Genomic DNA, 18065 nt, shown 5'->3' with positions numbered 1-18065 from the left:
GTTTAATGTGACATCACTTTAATGATATTTTTGTCAACTCTGGGTAGTAGAGATGGAAATCTTTTCATTCCGATCAGCAGAGAAAGCTGGTGGTTCACCTCCTGTAAACCCTGCCATTTGTGTTTTCTTCCATGAGACAATGTTTCTCACCTTAAAAGGCACTTTTTGGGGGGTTTCTGAAGTTCGTTGGTGCTTGATGGAGTGTGAATGTATATATCCTATAAACATGGGTGTATTAAGGTAATGTTTGGCAGTTTTGCACTTATTAATATCTTATATTTTGAGAAAAGAAGAGAAAGCATCAATGGTAAATATTACTTTTAAATAAAACATGATTAAGTAGATGAAAGCTGGGAAGGAACTGTTGGTCTACGGTGCTGTGTTAGGTCTTCCTATTACATATCATATTTTCATTTTATCTTCATCACAAATGCTGGATAGTATTCTTTTTCATCAGCTGACTTATCTGGCTTTCAACTGAAAACAGGAACACAATCCCTTTCTCACCAGGAATTGGTAGATTAGCCTGTCTTCATATGGATGTTTCTGAAATGGTTAAACTAAACACCATTCAGACTTGAGACTCTGTTTATTAATTTTAATGTGTCATACTTGAACACTTGAGTTAGCAGTGATTTAGTGGCAGTGCCAAGGTAGTGCAGTAATAACTGCTTTATGGTGTGATGGTGCTCTCATTTCATAGAATCATACAATCATTAAGGTTGGAAAAGACCTCTAGGATCATCAAGTCCAACCATCAAAACAACACTACCATATCTCCTAAACCATGTCCCAAAGTGCCTCATCTACATGTCTTTTAAATACCTCCAGGGATGGTGACTCTACCACCTCTCTGGGCAGCCTGTTCCAGTGCCTGACCACTCTTTCAGTTAAGAAATTTTTCCTGATATCCAATATAAACCTCCCCTGATACAGCTTGAAGCTGTTTCTTCTTGTTCTATTGCTAGTGACCTGGGAGAAGAGGCCGACACTCACCTTGTTCCAACCTCCTTCCAGGTAGTTGTAGAGAGGAATAAGGTCTCCCCTCAGCCTCCTCTTCTCCAGGCTCAACAACCCCAGTTTCCTCAGCCACTCCTCATAAGACCTGCTCTCCAGAATCTTCACCAGCTTAATTGCCCTTCTCTGGACATGCTCCAGCAACTCGATGTCCCTCTTGTACTGGGGAGCCCAAAACTGAACACAATATTCAAGGTTCGGCCTCACCAGTGCTGAGTACAGGGGCACGATCACTGCCCTACTCCTGCTGGCCACACTATTCCTGATACAAACCAGGATGCTGTTGGCCTTCTTGGCCACCTGGGCACACTGCTGGCTCATGTTCAGGTGGCTGTCAACCAGCACCCCCAGATCCTTTTCTGCCAGGCAGCTCTCCAGCCACTCTTCAAGCCTGTGGCATTTTATGGGGTTCTTGAGACCAAAGTGCAGGACCTGGCACGTGGCCTTGTTAAACCTCATACAGTTAAACCTCAGCCCATCGATCCACCCTGTCCAGATCTCCCTGCAGAGCCTCCCTTCCCTCAAGCAGGTCGACACTCCCGCCCAACTTGTTGTCGTCTACAAACTTACTAAGGGTACACTTGATTTATAGTCCTTTAGTAAGTAAGCTTTAGCCAAATTATCTCTTCTTTCTACACTGTACTTCTGTTTCTGCAAAGGAATCATATAATCTTTGGAAAACTTAAAACTACAAATGAAATACTTGGATTGAGGTCTTTCATGGCTTTGATCTGCTCAGGTATTTGAGGTCAAACACAGTATATATAAAATGAGAAGGAAATTAATTAAAATAACATTCAACTCCTTCTCCCTGAAAGAATCCCCACCCTGGCCAGTAATGTGAAGACCTTGACATTTCATTGTTTGGCTGATTGAATGCCTAATATTATGGCTGGATTGCAGAGTAACTCTTGAGATTTTAATAAGGAAAGTCTTACGACTTGAAAATCAGTGAAAACATCTGGAAATTCAAATTCTGGAATGAAACTGTTGCTTGTTGGAGAGCATGGATACCCTTTGTTTGTTTTATGCAGTCTGCTGCTGTCTTGGAAAGTGTGAAAAATAGCCTGTGGCATGACTAACCAAGCAGAAGATAGCCATGCTACCAACTGGGAGGAGAAAAATGGGTGAAGAAAGCTTAAAATTGTCCAGAAGCACAAGATCTGGTTATAGGATAGGAATCTAGTTCTCATTATGTCAGGTCTGGCTCAATACAAGAACGTGGCAGCTGAGGAAGAACAGTTTTCTGTATCACACAATTGGTTTACCATCCTGAAGGAAGTTAGTGGTCTAGTTTCCTCCAGGCATTGCATCTGAGTGAAATTTGTTTTCGTGGAATTCCTGCGGATCTCATAGGTAACATTGGGAGAATATGAGGACAGAAGTATCCAGCCCTCCTTAATCTTCTCTGCCAGTTTGCCCTTTCAGGTGTTCTTGCTAATGGCTTGAGTAGTGATTTGCATCTAACCAAATAAAGCTGGTTCCTTTCTTCTTCCTCCTTTTAGCCACCTCTCCCTGTCTTAGCTGTGTGATCTGTTTCTTCTGTGGTGATACAGTATTGTTCCAGGCTCTACGTGGCAGCTAGTTGTAGACTTGCATAGTCAGTTCCAAAAATGTAGGGAAATAATGGGTAAATAGTCTTAAATTATCACTTATAGGTTGGGGAGTAATTTGCTCTGATAGATAACTAATTGGAAACTGGGCGTTACCTTTTGTTGTGTTTGTGCGTAAGGTAACCAGTCACCCAGTGTTTTATCTGCTAAGAACCTCTAATAAAGATTTCAGGTATTATCACAAAAGAATACATAAAAGGTCTATTATGCAACTGTACCAGCAATAAAAATCAAGCCATGTATATAATCACTGTGCAAACTGCAGATATTTTGTTAGCTCTTAGTGTTGAGAAAGGAAAGGTGCTGCAGAGCTTCTGTCTTTGGGGGAAGGGGGTTGGTTTTCTGTTTGGATGTGGGTTTTTGTTTTTAATTTTTTTTATTTGTTTTCCTTCAGCTTTGTGGGATGCTAGATTCCCCATCACAGCTTTTATCCTGGTCTTCAGCTACTGTCTTTGAGAACTGAGTGTTTGTCCAGGTCTCTGAACTGCATATCAAGAGTATTTTTCATGAAATACATTTCTGCTTCTGGTTCCTAGTAGCTAACAAATGCTCACCAGCCATATATGTAATCTGGAACTGTAACTCAGATTTTCTAAGGTCCTAACTTCCTGCAGCAATTATTTAGTCTCCAATGGTAGCCTTCTTTGCATTGGAACAGTCAGCTGCTACTCCTTATCTTAAGGCTGGTATAAAAATCAACAGCTCCTGTTCATGGCTGTGTGAATTGGAGGTCTGGAGTAATATTTTAAAAAATGAAATAAAAGAACACTTTGCTCTTATTATGTGGTATTTGATAGAAGGTGTGAAGGCCTACTAGGGCTAGCCATTGAGCCAAGTGGTTGGTGTTTTTTTCCCTTTTTTCCCCCCAGACTCCTGTCTGGTAGAATCATACAATAGTTTGGGTTGGAAAGGACCTTTAAACATCACTTGGTCCTACCCCCCTGCAATGAGCAGGAGCATGTTCAGCTAAATCAGGTTAGGTTGCTCAGAGCCCTGTCCAACTGGTTGCCTAGGGTAGGGCATCTGCTACCTCTTTGGGCAACCTGTTCCAGTGTTTCACCACCCTCATCGTAAAAAATGCCTTTCTTATATCTAGTCTGGATATACTCTTTTCTAGTTTTAAGATCGTTACTCCCTGTACTGTCACAACAGGCCCTACTAAGAAGTCTGACCCCATCTTTCCTTTAAATACTGAAAGGCTGCAATAAGGCCTCCTCGCAGCCTTCCCTTCTCCAGGCTGAACAACCCCAACATTCTCAGCCTGTCCTCACAGTAGATGTGACATGTTCCATCCTGCTGATCATTTTTGTGGCCCACCTCTGGACCCACTCCAACAGCTCCATGTCCTTCCTGTGCTGAGGGCCCCAGAGCTGGACGCAGCACTGCAGGTGGGGTCTCACCAGAGCGGAGTAGAGGGGCAGAATCACCTCCCTCGACCTGCTGGCCATGCTTCTTTTGATGCAGCACAGGATACGGCTGGTTTTCTGGGGTATGAGCACACAGTGCCAGCTCATGTCCAGCTTTTCATCCACCAGTACTCCCAAGTCCCTCTCTGCAGGGCTGCTCTCAATCCCTTCATCCCCCAGCCTGTATTGATATTGGGGGTTGCACCAATTCAGGTGCAGGGGTGCAAGACCTTGCACTTGGCTCTGTTGAACCTCATGAGGTTCACACAGGCCCACTTCTTGAGCTTGTCCAGGTCCCTCTGGATGGCATCCCATCCCTCAGGCATGATGTCAAGGCTCCATATAGTGGTCCAAGAAGTGTATGTGAGGGGAATCGTAACAGGGAGTGGGAATTAATTTACAGCTCTTGGGAACTAATGATGGTGGTGGTACTGCAAACACTCAAGAAGCAGGAGCAGTTCCAGCAGGATGAGAGAAGTCTTCCGGGAGGAAGCACATCACAATGCACAGGAAGTGTAATGTTTTAACAGCTGTTACTGAGTAGCTGTTTAGAGGCACACACACAAAAATATTTGCTTCTTTGTCTCCATAGCTGGACTCTGCTTCTGCATTGCCACATTCTTATCATTCTTCTCCCTTCTGGAAAATTAGCTCTACTGCTTCTTAGAGTGGTTTAGCATTTTGTAGAACTATCTGAGAACGATGTAGGACTACAATTTGATAAAAATTTGTAAGACTGTTTCATGTAGGTTTGTGGGTTTTTTAGGAAAATTTGTTACTTTCATACCTCTGAAGGATACAAAAAGAATGTAGTTTCTTTAAGAGTTGAATAAATGTTTTGTAGCATAAATTTGACACTTTAATTGAAATATTATGCTGTGCATTCCTTTCCTATGCAAGCAAGACATTAAAAAATTTAAATGTATGTGAAAGAACAAGTCATATAATTAGTTTTAGTCTTTCTTTCTGTTCTTGGTCATGTAACTATGAAAAGCATTAATGTCCTCAATGGCAGTCTTGCATGTATGACTGTGGGCAAAAAAGAGTTCAGACTGGTTACCTGAGCCTGAATGACAGTTTTGACCTTTCCTTGTCTATAAAGTATTGGGGAAGTATGGTGATAAAATTAGTTACAAAACAGCAGAGTATGCACCTTGGTTTTCTGTGTCATGGAAATAGGCTTAGCAACGTTTCTTCTTCCATCAGTGTAGTGGTACATCCTGTGTACACTTTTATTTAGTCAAGGAGGTGTTTCATACATCAAGATCCAAAAAAAATATTAAATCTGATTAGTTTGCAGTCTGTTTGAAGACCTCCTTAATGTTGGTATTGCTTATTTGAAAAAAGCATTTCACTTTTTTAAAAGTCTTAGTAGTAGTAGTTCTTAAGTGATTTTATTGTTACTTGGCTATTATGCAGGAAAGTGATGTAAATTTCATTATTTAAAGGCATAATATGCAAAATTAGAAACAAATTTTCATCGTTTGTGCATGAGAATTTTATCATTATAGCGTCTTGAGCTTCTTCAAGTGTAAGCATCTATGATGTCATTGCAGCTTTTTTTTTTTGCTAGAAAGTATTCTTTTCTCTTTAATGTGTTGCTGAGTTTGTGGTTTCAGACTCAGAATTGTCTCTGTATTCCTTCGACAGTATTGCCACAATTCAGAGACTGTAGGTAAATTCAACCTTTTGGTAAATTTGATGTTATATCCTGTAATGTTGTAATTTTAAAGTGTGTTAAGAGATTATTCTTGCTCCTGCATAATCTAGAATATTACACAACATCCTCAGAAAACTAATCTTATGTTGGTCCCAGTGTGTTCAGTGTGTAGTCTGTGGAGGGTATTTGTTACAAACTAACTCATCTTTAGTCATAAACAATTCTGTCATCAGGCAGCTCAGTCCTATGGTCCTTGCCATTCCCCTTCAGAATAGCAGCATTTTCCAATCTTAGCTTCCATCTGAAGACCAGAGGCATGCCATTACATGGACTTTACTGCCTGTCACTGTTAATAAAACACTCTGGAATATTCAGAACACTAGTAGCGCATAGACAGTCTCTCCCATCTGTTAGTAGGGAATAATTAAGTTTGGAGTACGTATGGCCCTCTATGCCTGATCTGCTTGTGGGGAGCCTATAAGAGTTCTGTGTGATCAGTGTTACTTTTAAAAGCTGAGTTTCTTACACACTTTCTTTGAGAGAATGTACTTGAACATACACTCCAGAAGTACTTGAATGGGAGAACAGAAGGCCTAGTGACTTTCCAAATTAGAAAATGCTGTGGAGAAATTGCCTTTTGGAGAATGTGCTGCTGTTATTTGTAGGAAAGTTTACAAGTTTGCAAAAACAAAGGTGCTAAGCCTTGTCAGTAGTTAATTTCCTTTATTGTTATTAATTAAGCTTCTTAATTCCTAAAAGGTACAATAAACATGTGTTTACATATTTATTCTGTTCTATATGCATCTCTTTTACTTTTGAAAATCCCTTGATATTGAAGTAAAATGAAACAACCTTTTCCTTTCTCCCACAGATCCAGACATTTAATGTTGAGGCACCATGCCAGACCGTGGAAGATTTAATGAATGGGGTTGTGATGGCTCAGGTTCTTCAAAAAATGTAAGAAATTGCTTATTTAATGAAATAAAACCACAGTTTTATTATCAGTACATGTTTCTGTACTTAAGTGTGTTTTAGTTCAAACTTGGTTGGTATTCCATAAGAATGTGGCCTTTCCTATGCTTAGACAGTACTTTAATCTGGAACACAACTAATATGGTTTTTTCTCTATAGTTTTCAGATAACTATGTTAAGTGAAAAAAAAGTAAGTTGGATTAAAACTAAGCTTGCAAATTCAAACGTTTTTAGAAAGTTGGAATCAGTACAAGGTAAGGTGTTGGCCCTGATCGTTGTTTGAAACTACAGTCATTATATCAGTAATGTTAGAATTAGTTTCATGCAATAAAACTTCTTATCGGAAGAACTGAATGGAACTGTCAATGTAGTTGTTTGCAAAGATATTGTGTTTTTGAAGGCAAATGAAGGAATAACAGCTGTTACACTAAGTAATGTGTTTGTTCTTTTGACCTTTAAGATCCAATAGGATAAAATGGATTAGTTCAACATAGTGTAATCTAGGATGTTTCTGGGGACTATAAATACGAATTTGAAATCTAGCTATATGCAAAATTACCTGTTTTCACAGAAACACAACTTTTTATCATTCTTTGGTAAATGCTGCTTCAGTTTCTAAAGTCAGCAGTCCAAACTGAGCATGCCAGTTCCTACAGACCTATTTTTTAAAAACAATATATGCTTTATTCCTTTTAATGTGAAGAGGATACTGTCTTTTGTGTAAATGCCGAATACAATGTTTTCTATGTAATTTGTTGAAAATTAAGTCTGGACATGTACATAATAGATATGAACAGCTTTCTGTTATAGTTCTTCTGGTTTGCATCAAAGAATTGTGGAATAGTTGAGCTTGGAAGGCACCTCTTGAGTGTTTAATCCAACTCAATCCAACTCACCTGCTCAAAGCAGAGTCTGCTAGAGCTAGTTGCCCCAGTATTGTGTCCAGTCAGATTTTGAGTATAGGGAAGGATGCAGACTCTGCAGCCCCTCTGGGCTACCTGTTCCAGTAAGTAGTTGCCCTCACTGTTTTAAAACAAAAACCCCAGGGGGCATTTTTTCTTTATGCTCAGATGAAAGTACTTGTCTTTCAGTTTGCGTCCACTGCCTCTTATCTGTTCACTGGGCAACACTGAGATTATGTGAGGGTATAAAGAAGGAGCCATCAGGTATTTATACACAGGATTGATAAGATCCCACTGAGCCTTCTGTTCTTGAAGCTAAACAAGACACAGCTTGCTCAGTCTCACCTCATATGACAGACACTCCAGTCTGTTAATCATCTTAATTGCGCTTTGCTGAGCTTCCTTGTATGTCCAGGTCTCTTTCATACTGGACAGGACACAGCACTTCAGATGTAGTCTCATCAGAGCTGGGTAGTACCTCCCTTGGCCTGCTGGCAGTGTGCTTCCCAGTGCAGCCCAGGATGTGGTTGACTTTCTTAGCTACAAGGACATGTTGCTGGAATGTGTTCAGCTTGGTTTCTACCAAGCTTCTTTGTAAAGCTCCTTTCCAGTCAGTTGGCCCCCAGCATAGTCTGGTGCATGGGGTTTGCAATTACCTTTGCTGCAATGCATAAGGTTCCTGTCAGCCCTTTTCTCCAGGCTGTTGAGGTCCTTCCAAATTGCAGCACAACCATCAGGTGTATCAAACAGTCCTTCCAGTTTTGTGTTATCTGAAAACTTGCACTCTGTTCCATCACCTAGGTAATTTTTAATAATGTTTAATACTACTGACCCCTTGGGTGTGCAGCTAGTAGACTGGCCTCCAGCTGAACTTCATAACCCTTTAAGCCTGGCAGTTCAGCTGTTTCTCAACCCATCTCCCTGTCCACTTACCCAACCCTTGCTTCATCAGTTTGTCCCTAATGATGTTATCCTGATCAGGTGGTCTGTAGCGGGCACCTACAACAATGCCACCTATGTTGGTCTGCCTGGTTATCCTGACCCGTAATCTCTCAGCTGTTTCATCGTCCATCCCAAGGCAGAGCTCGTAAATTCCTGCGGCTCTCTCACATAAAGGCCATCTCCCTGTCACTGCCTTTCCAGCTTGTTCTTCCTAAAGATCCTGTGTTCATTCATGGCAGGAACCTTGTTGCCATGATCCCAGTGAGCCTGTGACCTTGTGACTGTGACCTTGTAACTACACACAGACTTGGAGACTTGATACCGTTCCTGTTTTTTTTTTTAGGATTGGAAAGATATCGTCCTTTTTCACCTGCTGGAGTTTAATAAAGTGGTGACCATATATATGAATGGTGTGTTCAGTAAACTTTATAGTAAATCAGGATTTCAGCGTAATTATCTGTGAATCTGTTTTCAGATCATTTAGAAGAAATGTAATAGTGACTACTTCTGTAGTTATTCTGTAGGGTACAGGTTCCACTTAATGATGGGCTAACAGTCAATAACTGTATATATTCTTGACTAGTTCAAAGACCAGTCAGAATTTGGATCTAAAACATCACACCTTGATACAAACAGAAATGAAACTTCAGTGTTAAAGGCCCCTCAGCCTTACTATTTTAGCCTGGTACTACCATGACTTAAAGTACTGCCTTTCTCTCTGCCTTGGCATTAAGAAAGGAAAACTGTTCTGAGATGCTGTTTTCAGCTGATGAACCGATGTTTTAAAAAGAGATGTACAATACATATATTGCATTTCTGTAGCATGATTTTAAAATATTTCCTGTAGCAATTGCCATGCTGACACTGAATGTGGGAATTCTTTAGTTTACCCAGTTTGTATGTAAAGATCAGCTAGGCAATTTAAAGTTCTTTCTCTATGCTCTAGGTAATAATTTGAACCTGCTGGAATTAGTATTTGGCTGCCTTCCTTTCTGATAGTTGTGCTTCAGATTTACTATTTTGCATACTTGCGCAATGAATACATTGATTCTCATGCAGAGATTTAGCAATAATTTTACATTCCAGTTGAGAGAAACTTGGAGGTGCAGCAGCAACCTGATCTTGCTTTGTAAAACAGCAATGATAACGTATGAACAATATTTGAGAGAAAATATTATTTCTCTTTTTTTTGTTTTTGTAGTAACAGAAGATGGCTCCAATTGATTTTTGAGGTAGATACCAAGGGCTGCAGAATAGCCAAACATTGTTTCCCTGGACATGAGAGATGGGAATATATGTCAAATACACGGATCAGCGTTTGTATATTTGTCTAGAAAACTGATCAGGACTGTGTTGACAAAGCCATTTTAAGTATTCTTTCTTGAAAACAAAACCAAACTAAACACTAACAGTGAAATGCTCCTTTTGCTCCTTAAACAGATACCACAGGAAGAATACTTAGTCAGCAATCAAGGAATGTTCAACAATACGAAGCAAGTCTAGACCAGGCCCAGGCTTTTCCAGTCTACCCTTCTTTTTATATTAGCATCATTGGCTTCTGCTCTGTCCCAAGAGAGATAAACCACATAGAAGAAAATTTTTGCAGGTATAGAAATCTGTAAGAGCAATACCGCTGGGTGCTCGAGATTATTTGGGAAAGTCATACAGTCAGGTAACATAGTGAAGAGCGAGTACAGGCTGAAAGCACTGGGTCACTGCAAACAGATATAATTTGCAGTGAAAACTTGAACAGTTACAGCTTTGGCATGAAAATCTCTCAACAAGTTAATCTTCAAAGGACAAATTTATTTTCTCAACTGGAGACACAAGACTTAAATGCTGTTACTGTTATTCCACTGAGAAGGATAAACTACTATTACTGTAATGCATGTTCCTTGAAATTTGGTTGTCTTTCAGTACAGCTGCCTCCTGTTTAGGGTTCTTCATCAATGTGTGTTCTTTGAGGCTAATAGTACTAATATATTAATTACATAAATGGGTGATGGGAGAATTCTGACAATTTTTGTGTACATCGGAACTTCTACTGTAGTAAATGTTTAAAAAATAGCTGAAAGAGCAGGTTAATATATCCAGTGAGAGTTTAAAAAAAGAAGTAAAACAAGAGTTCACTATGAATGAAGAAAATGCAGTCAGTGAAGAATTAAAATTAAGTGAGGTAAAGCATTGATGAAAATTGAAAGATGTTGGGTGATCCAGTGATCTGGATATATTTCCATAGGAGAGTAAGGATAGTTTTCCTTCTTGAAAACTTTGAAGTTTAGAAGTCTGAACTCTCTATTTTTTTTAACCTCCACCTTTATAGAAAGAGTCCGTTGGTACTTATGAGGGCAGGAGGTACTGGAAACAAGGTGAAATTAAGAGTAGTTTATGATGAGGAACACTTTCAAAGAGATCCCTAGTTCAGGGGAGTAGTTGCTTTAGATATACAGAAAATTTGCACAACACAGAACTGTAGGATTTGTTGTCAGTAAAAGAAAAAAGAATATTGCTTAATCATCAGCTGATAAACATCTGTGCTTTGTATCAAGTCTTCAAAAGTGGCCAGCAGCTCCTTCCATTATTCTTAATTTTTTGTACATTGTTTTCAATATTTTTTTGCACTCAAAGGAGCAGCCCATTTGTAAGTAAAGGTTGTTCATCAACTCATGTAGCAGAATTTTCTGTAATAAAACTGCTGGAAGAGGCTGTGAGAAGAGGGTACAGAGGGAGTTACTGACACCTTCAGAAGCTTTTCACTGATGCAGTGTGTGATATAAAGTGGTAGAAATATGTGCTATGTAACCAAGCATGAGCATTTTGCTTACAGATTCAGTTGTTAATAAACAGGTGTTGATAGATCCCTGAGGGACATTTTCTTTTTATCATAAAACCTTTATCTTAAAATTTCATGTTAAAGTACCACTGAATGAAATTCTCCAGTGCTAACTATAACATCTTGGAGGAAGAGATTCAGCCTATGCTGTAGCTTATCTATTTTTGGTATTATTCTGCAAGATTCACTGTTCATTTGTGTTCAGATATAAAGGCTACTGGTCCTTCTGACTAGAGTCAGTATGAAATACAGTAAGATAAGATGTTTTACACAATCAGTGTTGATTATTTTAGAGTCATGTACTCTGGGAGTAAAGATTAGAAGCAAATGTTTGAACTGTCTATGAGTAGGCTGTCTGCCTAAAACCATATAGCTTATGCTGTTTAGAGCAGATAGAAGTGCCATAGCTTGCTTCTGATTTTATCCTCTTTCTTCTTTTTTTTGTAGCCTTCACTGATATTACTCATGTTTTTACTATCCATTGGTATCCCTAGAACAGTGTATTTCGCTGTTTTATGCTACAGTTTTAAGTTTCCCTTTTGTCCCACTCTGGAGACTGTTTAGTACCAGGTGTCCCTCTTGTTTTAATTCTTTCTGGCTGTCATACTGGCCTTGGTAAATGTAAGAGATAGTGTATATTTTCATTTGTCATCTGTGCATTGTGCCCCACTTAATGAATTATTCATTTGTTATATTATACATTGCAGCATGCTGTGTATGTATTGACACATGCAGAACACAAAAGCCGTGCTTTTATATATCACTGGGGGATGGAAATTTTTGTAAACAGACATTTCTTAAAGCAGCTTACTGTACCACTGTTAAAATGAGTAATAATCATGAGTTATACTACATGCTCTGTGGGTTGGTTTTCTTCAGCAGAATATTTCTGTCTCTTGGCATCTATGATGTGGAGAGATGATCGCTTAAATAAAGGAAAATTTGCATACAAAATAACAGGGAGATGGTATAAATGAGCACTGCTGAAAACAACATCACATGAAGTGATACAGCATTAACAGCAGCATAACTATCTCGTGCTCTGAAGAAGAGTCCTAGTTATCTGCAGTACTATTCAGATGCTAGGCAGCAATCAACTGATACACAAATACCTCTATAAACCTGGAAACTTACCCAGTGCAAGAGATTGTCCAAGCTTGGATCTAGACTCAAGAACTTACTGAATTCAAAATGCTTGGTTTAAAGAAGTAATCTCATTCTAATGATGATGTACCAGTCAGTTTTCTGCTGCCCTATTTAGAGCAGTATGTCTTCAAAATGATTTGGTAGGTTTTGTAATCACAGCTGCTTAGTTCTCCACAACACATTTTCATATTTGCTTAGGTGATGCATTTTCAAATGCTGTAAGAAATGATAGCATCTATCTTAATGACACAGACTAAGGGGGTTAAAGAACTCTGAATATGATTGAATAATGCTTCTGAAAGATTCAGCAGAGGGAGACTTGTTTGCAGCAAGGGTTCTGAATGCCCTAATATCTGAAAGCACCTTTTAAAAAGTATTTGTAGAAATTCTGATGGAAATTTTTTCATTTCAGATTTGATTTCCATTAGTTTGAGATATATAGAAAGCATTGCTGTTGGTATTAATTCTGAACCTTAATCAGACTTCTGAGGACAGAAATTGAATTATAATGGCACACTAGGAATGATTCTGAGGTGGTTTATGGATCAGGAAGGGGTGATCATTCTAGATTTGCTTGGTGTTGATACACAAGCTGTTGTTTTTCTGCTTGTGTTTCTGGCAAAGTGATTTTGCAGTATGCTACTAATTATTGTCTAATCTGCATGGAGATGCTGTAAAGAGTTCTTGGTACTATTCTGACCAGTGTTGTGTGTTGATGATTTAGAGTGGATTGCTTATCAGCTGCTGGACCCTTGGATGCTTCCATGAGGTTTGTATACTTAAACAGAAAAAACAAATGGAATTTGTGGGAGAGGACTACCACACTGAGTTTAGATTTAATTCTCAGGGACCTTCCTTATATATATCTGATAACATATATAGAGGTGTAGGTAGCCCAAGACTTCCACCAAGACAGTGAAGGCCAGTTGCTGGTCCATGTGTTACTTTTATTGCGTACTAGCTGAGAAAAGCTGCCTAGTTGCTATTGAAGTACAGGCTTCCAGAGTGGAATAAGTCGGAGCTGACCATGAAATCATGTTACTCTTAGCCATTCTGTCAGTCCAAATATAATTCTGTTTGTGGACAGTTGTTTATGCTAACTGATGTTGCTTCTTAGACTCATTATTTACAATGAAAATGGTAAGTCAAGAATTGGTGTATTCATGGCACTGCAGCCTTGAAGCAGCTGAAGATGTGACCAAGTGCAACCCTTAAAATGATAAGAAACAGTCCTTAAAGTCCCGTTGGTCTTTTTGGCTGGTGAAGCACAGGTAATTAGTCATACCTGCTTTCTCACTCAGCTGCATTAACACTTTGTAGTTGTGAGTCTGTTGTAAGGAGGCTTTCTTGGCCTTACTTGGCAATTCGCAGAAGACACATCTGAAAGATAGCAGGGTGCTTTTTGAACACCACACCTCAAATGGAATCAAGTGGGGCTACATGGGGCTTGATATATCATTCTTTTCATCACTTTCCAGATGATCTTGTTGTGATTGAGTGGAAGTTAGGCAAAGTATGACTCTTTGCAAGGAGAGCCGTTGGTTTCCTGTAAAAGCTGAATGTGAGCCTTCTTTGTCTCCAGTAGATCTTGTATGCATTCGAATCAATTTTATTCTTAGGTTTACCTGGGAAGAGAGGCCATTTGAAAGCTAATTGAAAACATCTATTTCAAAACCAGATGAAACTCTGGATAAGACATTCATTGCTTTTTCTGTTTCATAGTTCAAGATTCTGTCATCTGTGCTAGAACTGCACTGTTTTTGAATGGGAGTAATTTGGAGTCATCAACTTAACTAGTAATTAAAGCTGCTCTTCCAGCTATATGTTTGCGGATGCCATGTCAGAGGAAAGGAAATATGCCGTAATTTTCACCAGAGTCTGTAACAGAATGTGTAAAAATAGCAATTGGTATGTGTCAGTAGAGAAACATTGCTGTTTGTGATCTCTCTCCATTACTGTGTGTTCTATCACGGGTTGCTTGCAGAAGACATTGTGGGGAAGATGGAATACAGGAGATACTGTGCATCAGGTACAAAGGGTGGCTACAAAGTCTGTGTCCTACTATAAGTACTAATGTAATTGCTGGTTTACAGCATGTATGATATAGATGCTATTTGAATCTTCAGGCACGTTCATAGTTTTCTTGAGCTTTTGCCAAGAGATCTCATGGTATCTTGCCCTTAATAGAGCTCAGTCCAGAACCCTTCTATCTGTGGAGGATACAGCAGTAAATCTAATAGTACTCAGGGGCAAATGCAGCAGTGTAGGTCTAGAAATCAGAATATCTCACGTGAAACTCTAACCTGGCGTACCACACTGACTCTTAAGTCTTATGCTTAGAGAAAAAGTTGTGTTTTTTCCCCAACTATATTAACTTTTTATGTTGGATGAAATATGACCACCTCCTTATTATGTTGACCTACTCCTTTAAAACTAGTTAGTTATAGTGCATTCTCTCTCCTTAGATCCTGATCATAGCATTTTCAAAATTCTGTATGGTATAATGAAATCTTGAGTGAACAGTAGAAAACGTTAGCCTTTTGGATGATCTTGGAACTTGGGGCAAGGGAGTCTTGGGAGTTGTCTTGAAGAAGCAGCGTATGGAAGGTGCTTGTGAGAAAAAGGAAGAGAGGGAAGAAGTTTATAGAAACAGAAGTATACTCTAAAAGCAGTAGGTGGTCTGTTCTTTATCTTGACTGTCTCATCAAAAATGCAGAAGATAGAAAAACTTTTAAGGAAAGGTGCTCACAGAAAGATTTGTCTAGGGTTACCATGAAATGAGATTTGCAAATACTGATAGTTTTTGGTCAATGAAATAATAGTAAAGTGTGCTCTCAGTGTATAGGAGTCCATAATATGTGGAAAAGTAATAATTTTTGTAACACTTTCAAGTAATGCAAGCAAATATTACTCCAGGACCAGCTAATAAATTAGACAAAGAGAACTTACAGATGGGAAAAACTGGAAAAGGCATTCCAAGTACAGCAGTTCCCTCAAAAGTATTAGCTACTCATGGCACACAAATGAAGCTGTGCTGTCAACAGGGTGCAAGGCCATAGAAAAGTGGGTAGTAACAGGATTCTCAAGTGTTATATACAGGCTATGTGTCAGATACAGAGGTAGTCATTTAAATAACCTCAGCCTGAGATAGGGGCTTGATGTCTGAGGTGTACCCTCACAGTTTCTGTAACCTGTTTTTAATGAATATTCTACATCTTTTGTTTCAGAGATCCAGCTTACTTTGATGAAGGTTGGCTGAACAGGATCAAAACAGAAGTAGGAGATAACTGGAGGCTAAAGGTATTTGACTGACTTTGCTCGCCTGTGAATCTATATTTCAGTTCTTAATATAATACTGTATCTAAATATTAGCCTATTTCTAGATTAAGACTTTGCTTTATAGTACAGTATTTTGAATTTTAGACCATTTTAATTAGTTGGGCTTTTGTTTTTATAGTCCTGCACAGTTTAGTGATGAAAAGACATATTTACTTTGTAAATAAGTTTGAATACGTTAAAAGGAAAATATTAAAATAAGTTTTATGCATCAGTTACCTCTCTTTGTTTTCCTAATGTTGAATGAAAGATTGTTTTTTAAATGCAAAGTGTGAAAGTGGCATTTAAAAACAGAGCTCTGAGAAGCAGATGCATGAAAATAGCATAATAATAAGCAATTTATTTAAAAAAATGGCAGAATGTTTTCCTTTACTTCGTCAGCTCTGCACAACCACTGAGTTTTAGGAGAGGAAGTCGTGTTTTTTTCTGTGTTGTTTGTACTCAGCATGTTTTTTAACCATGGTCTATTTGCTGGGTCATTTGTATGACTAGCTAGTCTAGTACTTTCTCTGCAAACTTGAAGACAACAGAATTTACGGTGCTATGGCTGAGGAGCATTTTGTTATATAAAACCTGAAGAAGATTGTTTCACATGCAGCTGTTAGTGTATTTTCTGACTAGTTTTGTTCAGAGAATGATGTACATACCTTTCTAAATTACAGTTTCCAGCCCTACTGCTTGGGGAAACAAAATAGTGGTGATTTGCCTGTTAATTCATGTGTCCTATAAAACCATTTTTCTCTGGCTACCAAAAACCCTTATGAGCATCTGGGGAAGGGCTGCAACTGTGAAATGCTCTAGTAGTTACAGCCTCATCAACATTGCTGGCTGAATAGAAGGGACACAAAGATAAGTGCTGCATTAGACTAGGATGGAGCATACTGCTGCTCTGTATGTTTTGACTTGGCCAGCAGACCTGCCAATGTGGTCTCTGCTGCCTGCCCAGCTGTGTGCAAGTCTGGGCTGCTTTAGAATCTTTTGTCTAACAGGGCTGGCAGCAAAAATGTGGGTACATTGATGAGGACATACCGACTGGTGAATAAATTATGTGATCCCTGAAAATGCTGTGTTAGTTTTGCTGCTTATAGAGCAGTTAATTTAAATGAACTTTTCAAAGAAACATATGGAACTGCAGATGAACAGCTGGATCCAAGGTTTTATTTTTCCTTAAAATATTTCTGTGGCTTTTTTCTAAGGAATATTGAAGTTGTCACTGTTAAATTTGGAGAACAACAAATGAAGAACTATTTGTTATAATGGCACTTAGGCTGATTGAAAGCGGAGCAGTGTAACTCTCATATGGAGCTTGAGGAAAAAAATTTTGTCTCCCAGAAATTTGGCAGATATGAAGGCTTTTAGCAGGTGTGAATACAAAAAGGCAAGCTGAGCAATCTAGTAACTTTCTTATGTGACTGAGGTTGGAAAAACATCAGGTCAAATCTCCAGTTCCGTGCTGATGTAATTCTTTTTTATATATATATACCTCTTTGTAAATAAGGACTAAAGACTGATTTTTTGTTTGAAAGAGGTGCATACTCCAGCTTTTTGTATACATTTTTTATAACCACTTCCCTTTTCATGAAGAATGCTAAAAGTCACAAATATGATATTTTAACTCTTACTTTGTAACCAGAAAAGTAATCCTATACTTTGCCAACTGTTATTCTGCTTTGTATGTGAGTAAACACTACTAGTAACCTAGCCGTTCAAATATCTATCAGTCAATGTGTCATTTATAGTCTGGCTTGACTCAATCTCTGGCTCAATCTCTGCACTCCTATTCATTTGTTGCTAGATTTAAAATATAGGCAACATGCTTCTGCATGACTCAATGATATAGATTTCTTTTATATTTTAGGAAGGACCATAAGAAACAATAATTTGGTTATCTCACTACCATACAAGTCATGAAAATAGGCTGAATTATATTCATGTTGCTGAACATGGTTGCTCTTTGCCTCTGGTATCATATGGTGTAATCATCACCACTTGTACAAGCTCTCAGTATTATGAACCACATAAAGGAGCCAGTCTAGTAGGGGAAGTAAGTTAAAAGAACAACCCAAAAGGTAATGTGCAGGTAGTTCTACTTTGGTTAGCAGGGCCTGTTAGAGGTTATTGTAGGCCTGGTGCAGCCCTCCTAACCACTGTTTCAAGGGATCCTCAGAAACCGAATTGGATGCTATCCTTTGTGAGGAATGGACAAGAATATATGGCTCAGCTTTCATTATTTTTTTG

The 18065-nt window shown here is 38.8% G+C and overlaps 1 protein-coding gene across 3 annotated transcripts in view; it reads left to right on the top strand.

The window, feature by feature from the left end:
* HOOK3 (hook microtubule tethering protein 3) overlaps positions 1-18065 on the top strand; it is a 92343-nt gene that overhangs the window by 8502 nt on the left and 65776 nt on the right. For 2 of the 3 annotated variants that reach the window (XM_064438483.1, XM_064438484.1), the window contains exons 2-3: positions 6568-6653; positions 15719-15791. In XM_064438483.1, the coding sequence (XP_064294553.1) occupies positions 6568-6653; positions 15719-15791 (159 nt within the window). Of the gene's footprint in view, positions 1-6567; positions 6654-15718; positions 15792-18065 lie in introns of those variants that run through there. The other variant, XM_064438485.1, reaches the window with a different exon arrangement.

The sequence above is a fragment of the Phalacrocorax carbo genome, chromosome Z (assembly GCF_963921805.1).
Source record: "Phalacrocorax carbo chromosome Z, bPhaCar2.1, whole genome shotgun sequence".
Lineage (NCBI taxonomy): Eukaryota > Metazoa > Chordata > Aves > Suliformes > Phalacrocoracidae > Phalacrocorax > Phalacrocorax carbo.
The sequence above is the reverse complement of the archived record's forward strand: the minus strand, read 5'-3'. Positions and strand labels throughout refer to the sequence as shown.